This window comes from Salvelinus sp. IW2-2015, unplaced genomic scaffold (genome assembly GCF_002910315.2).
Source record: "Salvelinus sp. IW2-2015 unplaced genomic scaffold, ASM291031v2 Un_scaffold4099, whole genome shotgun sequence".
Lineage (NCBI taxonomy): Eukaryota > Metazoa > Chordata > Actinopteri > Salmoniformes > Salmonidae > Salvelinus > Salvelinus sp. IW2-2015.
This window is the reverse complement of record NW_019945371.1, coordinates 78,808-92,004: the sequence shown is the minus strand read 5'-3', so window position 1 is coordinate 92,004 and position 13,197 is coordinate 78,808. Positions and strand designations below refer to the sequence as shown.

General features: G+C 46.0%; 1 protein-coding gene across 1 annotated transcript; it reads left to right on the top strand.

The window, feature by feature from the left end:
- Positions 1-222: 222 nt before the first annotated feature.
- Positions 223-12,615, top strand: LOC112076874 (ras-associated and pleckstrin homology domains-containing protein 1-like; the record flags this gene model as incomplete). The annotated part of the gene is made up of 6 exons (XM_070441486.1): positions 223-274; positions 1,018-1,128; positions 10,203-10,301; positions 10,881-11,001; positions 11,706-11,839; positions 12,553-12,615. Coding segments are annotated over 6 exons (574 nt in total), but the record flags the coding sequence as incomplete, so codon positions are not given.
- Between the last annotated feature and the right edge of the window lie 582 nt (positions 12,616-13,197).

Below are 13,197 nucleotides of genomic sequence, written 5' to 3'. Positions count from 1 at the left end.
TGAGGGGTGTGTTAGTATCTACTGTGGTGATGCTAAGGTGTGTGTTAGTATCTACTGTGGTGATGCTGAGGTGTGTGTTCTCCTCTGCAGGAGTGTTTTTGTGGCAGCTCCGTCTCTGTACCTGAGATGGAGGGAGTACTCTGCTGAAGGAGGATGGGAAGAAGAGCTGGAAGAAGAGATACTTCCTGCTCAGAGCCTCTGGGATCTACTATGTACCTAAAGGAAAAGCCAAGGTACGTCTGGGATCTACTATGTACCTAAAGGAAAAGCCAAGGTACGTCCCTGGAACACACTAACCTGTACTCAGCCAAGGTACGTCCCTGGATCACACTGGCACACTGACTAACCTGTACTCAGCCAAGGTACGTCCCTGTAACACACTGACTAACCTGTACTCAGCCAAGGTATGTCCCTGTAACACACTGACTAACCTGTACTCAGCCAAGGTACGTCCCTGGAACACACTGACTAACCTGTACTCAGCCAAGGTACGTCTGGGACACACTGACTAACCTGTACTCAGCCAAGGTACGCCCCTGAGTACAATAGAGCCCTGAGTACCAGACCATTAGGAACTGATGGAGGGACGATAGAGCCCTGAGTACCAGACCATTAGGAACTGATGGAGGGACGATAGAGCCCTGAGTACCAGGCCATTAGGACCTGATGGAGGGACGATAGAGCCCTGAGTACCAGGTCATTAGGACCCTATGGAGGGACAATAGAACCCTGAGTACCAGGTCATTAGGACCTGATGGAGGGACGATAGAGCCCTGAGTACCAGGTCATTGGGACCTGATGGAGGGACGATAGAGCCCTGAGTACCAGGCATTAGGAGATTACTGTGACTCAAGGTCACGTGGAATTTTACTGCGGTCATGACTGCCAGTGTGGTCACCACAACAACCCTAGTACCACTCAGTGGATGGTGCAGTGAAGTGAAACACATGACAGTCAACTCTAAATCCTTTTATTTCTTCCCTCTTCTACTCCTCCTTCCTTCTCTCTGGCTGGCAGGCTTCCAGAGATCTGGTGTGTTTCCTGCAGCTGGATCATGTTAATGTGTACTACGGACAGGACTACCGCAGCAAGTACAAGGCCCCCACAGACTACTGCCTGGCCCTCAAGGTGAGAACAAAATCCCAGCTTGTACCACATTAACTACCACCCTCAACCCCACAGAGTGCTGGCCCTAACCCACAGAGTGCTGGCCCTAACCCCACAGAGTGCCTGGCCCTAACCCCACAGAGTAATGCCTGGCCCTAACCCCACAGAGAATGCCTGGCCCTAACCCCACAGAGTAATGCCTGGCCCTAACCCCACAGAAGTAATGCCTGGCCCTAACCCCACAGAGTAATGCCTGGCCTAACCCCACAGAGTAATGGCCTGGGCCCTAACCCCGCAGAGGGCCGTCCCTAACCCCGCAGAGGGCCGCCCCTAACCCCTGTAAACTCGCTGTAGCTAGTTAGTAGCACCTGTAAACTCGCTGTAGCTCCAGCTGGAATCATGCCTACTGCCCAAGGCATTGCTGGTGCTTTGAATATACTATATTATAAATGTCTTCATGTTATGTTAGCCAGGTTTTGGGTTTTGTTATTGAAGAGAATAGTGGGGACACTGCTCGCTCCCAAATACCTTCTCAGATACTTCACTTCCTGAAAGGGAGGAAAATAGATTTTTATTAGTTTCCTTTCGTGCCTCATCTTTCAAAACTTCACAGTCCCAGATTTTAAAAAACAGACTAGGAGCTTTAAAGAGGGGAGAGGTGGAGGGAGACTGGGGAGACTGGGGCTTCCGTTTCCCTCGTTGTTTTGGAACACTGATTCCCTGTAGTGATGGTGTTTGGGACAGAGTGGGGGAAAGGAGAAGGACATTATTTATGTTGGCAGGACTCTTTCAAATAATAGAGGCCGACTCCAAAGCCATGTCAATTATGAACAAAATGTTTCACTTCCGTTTCCTCAGGAAAGTAACCTAGTAAACAGAGAAGTTGTTCTATTCTGGGTTGATGGTAATGTTTCCATGTAATCCCTGATGGGAGTAACTGGGTAGAGCAGAGGGATTGACGAGGTTGGATCCAGTGACGATTTTAGCATTTAAATCTTTTGGTGAGCCAACAAACAAGTGGGTTGCATGCCAGCAAAGCCACAGCACAACACTNTGGGTTGCATGCCAGCAAAGCCACAGCACAACACTAAACAATACATTTCACTATAACGGTGACAAACGGTGCCCACAAACTGTTAGGGCCTACATAAAGCTGTTCCCACAGCAGAGTCCCCAACAGCAGTACCCAACACCTTACTACCTCTACACCTGGCTATCAGTGGAGCCTTGTCTGGCAGCGAAGCAGTTCATTCAGCCTCATTTACTGCCTTTTAAAGAAACATATGATTAAAGTGAGGCACATGGGCTACTAACATCTTACTACACAACATACACGTATTACTTTCTGAGCTACAGTATACACATCTCCCTGGCATATTACATCATTTATGCAGCAGCATACAAGACATTTTTTGGACTCACCTTGTTGTGCTGTGCTCACTTGAACAGGAATGTGGCGCGGAGGTCTTTCGCGGTGCAAATTTTGTCATCGAAGTCTGTCATTCTCTTTCAACACAWCTGGAGGCAGATTTACAATTCAAATCAAATGTTATTGGTCACATACATGTGATTAGTAAGTGGGTCTGCGGTGGCAGGTAAGGTGGAGGTGATATGATCCTTGACTAGTCTCTCAAAGCACTTCATGATAACAGGTGAGTGCTACGGGGCGGTAGTCGTTTAGCTCAGTTAYCTTTGCYTTCTTGGGTACAGAAACAATGGTGGCCATCTTGAAGCATGTGGGGACAGCAGACTGGGATATGGAGAGATTGAATATGTCCGTAAACACACCATCCAGCTGGTCTGCGCATGCTCTGAGGATGCGGCTAGGGATGCCGTCTGGACCGGCAGCCTTGCGAGGGTTAACACGCGTAACTGTCTTACTCACGTCACGGAGAAAGAAAGCCCACAGTCCTTGGTAGCGGGCCACGTCAGTGGCACCATGTTATCCTCAAAACGGTGAAGAAGGTGTTTAGCTTGTCCGGAAGCAAGACGTCAGTGTCTGCGACATGACTGGTTTTCCCTTTGTAGTTCGTGATTGTCTGTAGACACATACGTCTCGTGTCGGAGCCGTTGAATTGCGACTCTACTTTGACTCTCTACTGACATTTTGCTTGTTTGATTGCCTAGCGGAGGGAATAACTACACTGTTTGTATTAGGCAATATTCCCAGTCACGTTTCCATGGTTTAATGTGGTGGTTAGCGCTTTCAGTTTTGAGCGAATGCCGCCATCCATCCACGGTTTCTGGTTACGGTTGGTTTTAATTGTCACAGTGGGTACAAACATCGCCTAAACACTTCCTTATAAACTCAGTCACCGCATCAGTGTATACGTCRATATTATTCTCTGAGGCTACCCGGAACTTATCCAGGCCGCGTGATCAAAACAATCGTGAAGCGTGGATTCCGATTGTTCAGACCAGCGTTGAATAGTCCTTAGCACGGGTACTTCCTGTTTGAGTTTCTGYCTATAGGAAGGGAGGAGCAAAATGTAGTCGTGGTCAGATTTGCCGAAAGGCTGACGAGGGAGGGTCTTGTAGGCATCGCGGAAGTTAGAGTAGCAGTGGTCCAGTGTTTTATCAACGAGAGTGCTACAGTCGATATGCTGATAGAATTTAGGGAGCCTTGTTCTCATATTTGCTTTGTTAAAATCCACAGCTACAATAAATTTAGCCTCAGGATATATGGTGTCTAGTTTGCACAAAGTCCAGTGAAGTTCTTTGATGGCCGTCGAGGTTTCGGCTTGAGGTGGGATGTAAACGGCCGTGGCGATGACGGAGGAGAATTCTCTTGGGAGGTAATACGGTTGGCATTTAATTGTGAGGTATTCTAGGTCGGGTGAACAAAATGACTTCCTGTATGTTCCTAGAATTACACCATGACTCCTTAATCATGAAACACACACCCCCGCCCTTCTGCTTCCTGGAGCGATATTTATTCCTGTCTACAGAATCCTGATGGCTTTACTAACTCCGACAGAGTATCCCGAGAGAGCCATGTTTCCCTGAAACAAAGTATGTTACAGGCGCCGATGTCTCTCTGGAAATAAATCCTTGCTCTAAGTTCATCAACTTTGAGATCCAAAGACTGAACATTAGTGAGTAATACACTCTGAAGCGGTAGGTGGTGTGCGCGCTTCCTAAGTCGAACCAGCAGGCCACCTCGAGTGCCTCTCCTCCGCCGGCGACGTTTTGGGTCGGCCTCTGGAATACGTTCAGTTGCTCTGGGGAGAACAAAGGATCAGAGAAGTCGTATTCCTGGTCGTAATGCTGGTAGTTCTGGTGAGTTACCGCCGCTCTAATATCCAATAGTTCTTCCTGGCTGTATGTAATGACACAACATTTCCTGAGCTAATAATGTAAAAACAAGTACATAAAAACAAAATCTCTTTTCTAAGAGCTAGTTGTGATGCTTCCATCTCCGTCGGGCGCCATTTTCCGAGTTGAATGACCGTTCAAAAACGTATTTTCACAGTCGGAGCTTCCCAGTTGTCTTGAACCCACTGAAGTCAAGTTTTCGCAGTGGCACAAAGCATGAGCGTGGCACAAAGCATGAGCGTGGCACAAAGCATGCTTCATGGACAGGATGGCCAATGTTGAATGTTTATCATTTATAACTTGGGAAAGAAACCCTTAATCCCAGATCTGGGACCAGACAGCCACTGTCACTGATTCCTTCCAAACCACCATTGTTGAATTTGTGATTTCCAACTTGTTGTGTAATGTTTATGTCCAATGGCTGATGAGCACCGATACGTTTTATCTATCATTTCTCTTCATTATTTATCTTCATATGACAAGGATTAAAAAGTATTTGCCAGTAGATTGTCAACTTGATTCATGATGACTGCTAGCTAAGATTGTGAAAGTTTGATGTTGACATGATCAGTCCAATCAAAGCGACTGTAGATAACGTGATTTGACATCATTTTATCTGTGGCCAATGACCTTGGATTGGCTTCTAATGTAAATCTATGGCAGCACCCGATAGGCTCTCCGCTTACACTTGGCAGTGACGAAAAGTCCCCGTGAGTGACAGAACACTGAGCCAATCACGGCGCAAAGCTCTGTATATTCTGCTGGCTTGCCCCACCACCCCAGAAAGCACTGAGCTAGGCTGAAACTCCTGTATTTTGGAGCTGCTTTACTCAAGAAAACAAAATGGAGACCATGTTTGTATGCGGCTTTATTAACTAAATATAAATGTTTTTACATTGTTTGCAAACTGATATGTGACACGTTTTAATGCCAAAATAACAAAACAAAACAGGCAGAGCCCCTCCTGTCCTGAATGATCGTCAACTGGACGTTTTAAATGAATGACCTTATTTGGATTATTTTCGTGCAAGCTTGTGTTGATGTCATAATGGAACGGTCATTCAAACACAAAAAGTGTTTGTCTGCCTTTCAGAGGAGAGAAGTACATCCTCATACAGCGTCACACTGCCATCTAGTGGCACAGTGTATAAACCTACTGAGAAATCATCTCTGCATTGCCTCAACTCACATCTCTGGGCTTTCAGCCCAATTCATCTCAGTCAGGGCGTCAGGGCTGTAACTACTTATGAGGACACCTAGGTCCGAACCCAGGTAATCTTTTCTAATAAAAAATAATAATAATTTAAAAAAAATATATATAAAATATATATATATATATATAAAAAAAAAATATATATATATATATATATATATATATATAGTGGCACAGTGTATAAACCTACTGAGAAATCATCTCTGCATTGCAGCTTTTCCTGGTCTAATGTTACATTTGTTACCACGCCTTTTTATGCACTCTGGCCGTAGGGTTTGGTCCGTCAGTCTGACACGCTCTCTCACCTCATTCGGGGCGTGGCTACTTACTGTACACAGTTTATAGGAGATAGATTCTCTTATACCTCATCACATTCCTATCTTAACAAAAACAATTTCTTAATTTATTTTATATTATATGCACAACGTATTGGATGGAAACAATGACAGATAAGGGGGATATACTTTCCAAGTTAAGGTATTTTGTCCTTACCCTTTTTTAATGGCATCACAAAATAAAAACCAACATGACATTCGTTTTCTATAGCTCCCCACTGACCATTCCCCACATTCTTATGTTAGAATTGTTGTTCCAGTATCCACTTTTGACAGTGTTATAGTTTCGGCGGGAAAAGCCTGTTAACAAAGAACATTCCTTGGGTTAAATGCTAGAGGGGAGAAGAAAGTCTCCTTCTCCTGCAACGTACAACAGCGTGTGAACTGTCGACCATCCAGCAGCTCTGTGGGTGAGAGAGGGAGGCCTGGTTACTGTCATCCCCCGGCAGTCTGACCCATTCTGATTCTCACAGGACAATCATGACACCTATTTTTCTGTATTGCAAACGGTTTAATGCAGACTTTTACTTTCTACAAGAGACTCGTGCTTGTTCTTCCAATCTAGCTTTTTGGAAAAATCAGTGGGGTAATGATATCTGGTTATCATATGGCAACAACCACTCTGCAGGTGTAGCAGTTTTAAGAGCTGCATTTAAAGGGAAGGTCGTCAGTAGTAAGACTCACCACTCTGCAGGTGTGCATTTAAAGGGAAGGTGATCATGAGAACACACAATGTTCAATTCACTCCTGAGGAGTTTCAAATAGTTGTTAGAGCTGTCCCTAAAGGTGCTGTTGTTCTCTTAGGAGAATATAACAGTAATCCAACTGTTGAGGATTTTGTAGCCTCAATACAGCTAGAACTGTTCGTTGGGAGCTTCATGAAATGAGTTTCCATGGCCGAGAAGCCGCACACAAGCCTAAGATCACCATGCGCAATGCCAAGCGTCAGCCGGAATGTTCCACAGGATGAAATTGATTTAGACGTGCTGCCTGTTTCTATTACAGACACCTTACTTCTGACAAGACCCTTTCCTGTTTCAGCATGACAATGCCCCAGTGCACAAAGCCAGATCCATACAGAAATGGTTTGTCGAGATTGGTGTGGAAGAACTTGATTGGCCTGCACAGAGCCCTGACCTCAACCCCATCGAAGACCTTTGGGATAAATTGGAATGCCGACTGCGAGCCCAAAGACTAATCGCCCAACATCAGTGCCCCGACCTTACTAATGCTCTTGTGGCTGAATGGAAGCAAGTCCCCTGCAGCAATGTTCCAACATCTAGTGGAAAACCTTCCCAGAAGAGTGGAGGCTGTTATAGCAGCAATGTTCCAACATCTAGTGGAAAGCCTTCCCAGAAGAGTGGAGGCTGTTATAGCAGCAATGTTCCAACATCTAGTGAAAGCCTTTCCCAGAAGAGTGGAGGCTGTTATAGCAGCAATGTTCCAACATCTAGTGGAAAGCCTTCCCAGAAGAGTGGAGGCTGTTATAGCAGCAATGTTCCAACATCTAGTGGAAAACCTTCCAGAAGAGTGGAGGCTGTTATAGCAGCAATGTTCCAACATCTAGTGGAAAGCCTTCCCAGAAGAGTGGAGGCTGTTATAGCAGCAATGTCAACATCTAGTGGAAAGCCTTCCAGAAGAGTGGAGGCTGTTATAGCAGCAATGTTCCAACATCTAGTGAAAGCCTTCCCAGAAGAGTGGAGGCTGTTATAGCAGCAATGTTCCAACATCTAGTAGAAAACCTTTCCAGAAGAGTGGAGGCTGTTATACAGCAATGTTCCAACATCTAGTTGAAGCCTTCCCAGAAGAGTGGAGGCTTTATAGCAGCAATGTTCCAACATCTAGTGGAAAGCCTTCCCAGAAAGAGTGGAGGCTGTTATAGCAGCAATGTTCCAACATCTAGTGGAAACCTTCCAGAAGAGTGGAGGCTGTTATAGGCCCTAATGACTTTAAATGTAAATGACTTAAATGATAGCAGCAATGTTCCAACATCTAGTAGAACGCCTTCCCAGAAGAGTGGAGGCTGTTATAGCAGCAATGGGGGACCAACTCCATATTAAAGCCCATGATTTTGGAATGAAATGTTTGACGAGCAGGTGTCCACATACTTTTGGTCATGTAGTTTATCTACAACACGTGTGTGTACACATATGTTATTGTGGCTGTGCCTATCATCTGTATCTTCCAGATTTTTTGCTTTACTGGGAGGCTTATCAGTGGTAGAAATGACAGTGGTAATAATGTTTTAGCTGATAGTGCAGGGTGAGCTGCACAGTGGTCTTCCTACTAGGGTACACCGTCCTCAGTGCTAAGAGTATAACTCTGGTTCATAGGCACATGATTACTGCAGACAATAGCTGTAGGATTAACAGAGGCATTCAGGGGAGGTATAGGGACATAAATTAGGTAACTTACATTATGACTTCCAACGCTCCTGGGACAATGTACATTTGCAGCAGCACTATGACAACTCAGCGACACAGTGGTAGGGATTTTCTGAGCTGGGCTTGGGTCATTGATAAGTCATTGTCTCAATGGTAGGTATTAACTGAGCTGGGCTTGGGTCATTGATAAGTCATTGTCTCAATGGTAGGTATTAACTGAGCTGGGCTTGGGTCATTGATAAGTCATTGTCTAAAATCAGCTTTAAGCAGGGTCCAGGAGATGATCTGGATGGACTCCGTCATTCCTGCATCTTCTGTTTCCAAAATAACGTTGTCCATTAAAAGTTATGCCAACAGATCTATGTAAAGAGTTGGTCATTAGAACGGACAGTCCTGATGCTACGTGTCCGTGGGAGGCATTTCTCATACAACTGTGTAACTAATAGACTGTGTGTTTGTAGATGGACTGAGGTGAATGAACCTTCAGCAGCCATGTTGGCTGGGGTCATTTTTTGCTGTTCTCCTAATAGCATTGTAGAGTAAATGAGCTTCAACTTTCAAAGAAAATTTTGGGGAACCCCCCCCACCCTGGGCCCTTCGATAAATCTCCGAGCTGTTTCCTAAAACCACCGTTAACGTTGCTCTTGATGGTATGAGGGCCAGATTGGGAATTTAGCCAGGACACCGGGGCTAACACCCCTACGATAAGTGCCATGGGCTCTTTAGTGACCACAGAGAGTCAGGACACCTGTTTATCATCCCATCCGAAAGACAGCAGCCTACACAGGGTAATGTCCCCAATCACTGCCCTGGGGCATTGGGATATATTTCTGTAGACCAGAGGAAAGGGTGCCTCCTACTGGCCCTCCAACACCACTACTAGCAGTATCTGGTCTCCCATCCAGGACTAACCCTGCTTAGCTTCAGAAGCTGCCAGCAGTGGTATGCTGCTGGCTTGTAGACTACTGTCTGTAATTTGTCTCAACATATTTCACGATGTTCCCGAATCTGTGAATTTTTATTGAGTAAACGTTAGAATAAGCCACCTGAACATTTGCAGCCGTCGGTGGTAATATCTCGTTAGGAGCCGATCCGTCGGTGGTAATATCTCGTGAGGAGCCGATCCGTCGGTGGTAATATCTCGTGAGGAGCCGATCCGTCGGTGGTAATATCTCGTGAGGAGCCGATCCGTCGTCAGTGTTGTGAAATAATTATAACGTTAACTAAATATTTGATCCAAGAGACAGAGCTCCATTTCTTTCGGTACGATCTGCATCGCCACATGCTCCAACAACGCACTTAGCGACCATTCCCTCTGCGTGTTGTTTTGGGAAACGCATGTTACATATTTCGGCCGTTGTAGGAAAGATGCATCGTAAAAATAAAAATAAACTTGTAGGCCTAAATTCCATCGCTATCGGGAAACCGTGCCCAGATGTCAGTAAACCCAGAACTAAAACCTTGCATAATTTGGTCAGCAGAATCTGTCCACGAGAGATAATAGACCAATAAAGACACAAATCCAAACATGTTATTGTTGTGATGCGTCGTCGTTACATGTTCTGTATCTATGCTGTCATTCATCATTAACATGTCCTACTGTCTGTCCAGCATCCTCAGATCCAGAAGAAATCCCAGCATGCTATTATTGTGATGCTTGGTCTTTAACATTTACATTTAAGTCATTTAGCAGACGCTCTTATCCAGAGCGACTTACAAATTGGAGAGTTCATACATATTCATCCTGGTCCCCCCGTGGGAATTGAACCCACAACCCTGGCGTTGCAAGCGCCATGCTCTACCAACTGAGCCACTTTAACATGTCCCATTGTCTCTCTGTCTGTCCAGCATCCTCAGATCCAGAAGAAATCCCAGTACATCAAGTACCTGTGTTGTAATGATGTCAGAACTCTACACCAGTGGATCAATGGGATACGCATCGCCAAGGTAACGCTACGTTACCTCAGCAACAACGTAATGAGAGAGAGAGTAATGGAAAGCAGAGCCATAGTCTGGGTTCTCAAAAAGAACATCTTTGACAGAATACCTCAATGTCCAAACGTGATGTATTTGGCTCTGACTGAAAGCTGTGGGAACATCTGAGAAAGCTGGGCTGTATTCACTTTCAACCAAACAAGCAAGCAGAACAAAACAGGGAGGGACCTATCTGCATTTGTTAAATAGAAACTCTAGTTTTCGTTGCAGAACGTTTTGCGCTTGGAGTAAACAGTTTCCGATGCAAACCATTTTGCTACGTTGCAAACCGACTAAAGAATACACCCCTGATGTCTGTTGACCGACTAATGAATACACCCCTGATGTGACCGACTAATGAATACACCCCTGATGTCTGTTGGCCGACTAATGAATACACCCCTCTGTTGACCGACTAGTGAATACACCCCTCTGTTGACCGACTAATGAATACACCCCTCTGTTGACCGACTAATGAATACACCCCTCTGTTGACCGACTAATGAATACACCCCTGATGTTCTGTTGACCTATGTATCTCTGTGTCTCCAGTATGGGAAGACCCTGTATGTGAACTACCAGGAGGCTATGAAGAGGACTGAGGCAGCCTACGACTGGTCCTCTCTCTCTAGCTCCTCTATCAAGTCTGGATCCAGCTCCTCCAGCCTGCCTGGTGAGGGGTGGTGGACAGACACACATCCACAACACACACTCAGCTACAGTATAGCAGGGCTGAGGTCTATTTTTATCTCAATTCAGTCATTTCAGGAAGTACAATTCAGTCATTTCAGGCAACTTCCTATAATGACAGATTGAAATTGATTAGACCCCAACCCTGCAGCAGTTACCCACGTATAGTATTTATAGTATAGTATTTATAGTTTAGTATTTATAGTATAGTATTTATAGTATAGTATTTATAAGATTTATAGTTGTGGGGCCTCCCAAGGCACTGCATTGCAGTGTTGCAGCGTCACTACAGCCTGAGGTTCAATCCCAGGCTGTCATTACCGGACGTGACCGGGAGTCCCATAGGGCGCTCTAGCGACTCCTTGTGGCGGTCCCAGGCGCCTGCAGGCTGACCCCGGTAGTCAGTTGAACGGTGTTTCCTCTGACACATTGGTGCGGCTTGGCAGGTCATGACCTTCGCCTCTCCCCAGCCCGTTGGGGAGTTGAAGCGATGAGACAAGATTGTAATCACGAAATTGGGGGAAAAAATATTTTTTAAATAAATAATAACATTTGTTCTAGCTATAACTCTTCTCTCTCCGCCCTCTCACTTTCTTTCTCCTTCCTATCTCCTCGCTCTCCTCCCTCCCCCCTCTCTCCCTCTTTTCTCTCTTCAATCTCTTTCTCTCTCTTCCTCCCTCCCTCCAGAGTCCCAGTCGACCCACTGCAGTAGTGATAGTGGTGTTGCTGTGTCAGAGAACAACCTGTCAGGCCACAGCCGCTCTCAGAGCCAGGTCAGCTCCATCTTCTCCGAGGCCTGGAAGAGAGGCACCCAAGATGAGGTACCGCCTCTTCCTGTACTGACATCCTCACCTTACCCTGTCACCTGTCTCTATTGACCTGTCTCAGTATTCCTAACCTTACCCTGTCACCTGACTTCTATTGCCTCAGTTTTACCCCAGGAGTGTGACTGACATTCTGTCATGCCCGATCCCCACTGTAGGGTCAAACCGAGCCAGGCCGAGCTGTACTGGCCTGGTTACACATGCACCATAGTTGCTGGAACCATACAGGGAAGGACAATATCATAGCCAGAACAGGTCCGGGTTGACCCTAGAATGTAAACGGGACGAACAGGTCCGGGTTGACCCTAGATTGTAAACGGGACGAACAGGTCCGGGTTGACCCTAGAATGTAAACGGGACGAACAGGTCCGGGTTGACCCTAGAATGTAAACGGGACGAACAGGTCGGGTTGACCCTAGAATGTAAACCGGACGAACCAGGTCCGGGGTTGACCCTAGAATGTTAAACGGGACGAACAGGTCCGGGTTGACCCTAGAATGTAAACGGGACGAACAGGTCCGGGTTGACCCTAGAATGTAAACGGGACGAACAGGTCCGGGTTGACCCTAGAATGTAAACGGGACGAACAGGTCCGGGTTGACCCTAGATTGTAAACGGGACAACAGTGTTGCGGTGTCCAGCGTCATTTCACGGTCCGTTCCAGGGGTGACTGACTGTCTGTTGTCTCTCCCCTCCACTGTTCTCCCCAGGAGAGGAAGGTCCACTTTGATACGGTGCCCCTGTGCACTGGAGGGACGGAGGTTTGAGGTTGGGGGGGTTTACTCGCGTTTTAACTTCTGTAATCCGCACATTTCTTCAGTATACTAACAGAACTGGGTCACCCTTGGTAACGGGTTTAACGTGTGGTTTAATATGTGGTTAATACTGTTTGGTGACTGTGAGACTCATGACTGTCTGTTTGTCTGACAGCACTGGTGTGTTACTGTGTTACTATGCAGCACTGGTGTGTTACTGTGTTACTATGCATCACTGGTGTGTTACTGTGTTACTATGCAGCACTGGCTGTGGTACTGTGTTACTATGCAGCACTGGTGTGTTACTGTGTTACTGTGTAGCCACTGGTGTGTTACTGTGTTACTATGCAGCTTGTGTGTACTGGTGTTACTATACAGCACTGGTGTGTTACTGTGTTACTATGGCAGCTTGTGTTGTGTTAAAACTGTGTTACTATACAGCACTGGTGTGTTACGTGTTACTATGCATCCCACTGGTGTGTTACTGTGTTACTATACAGCACTGGTGTGTTACTGGTGTTACTATACAGCACTGGTGTGTTACTTGGGTGTTACTAGTGCTATCATCACGTGTGTTACTGTGTAATTTATCTCTCTCCT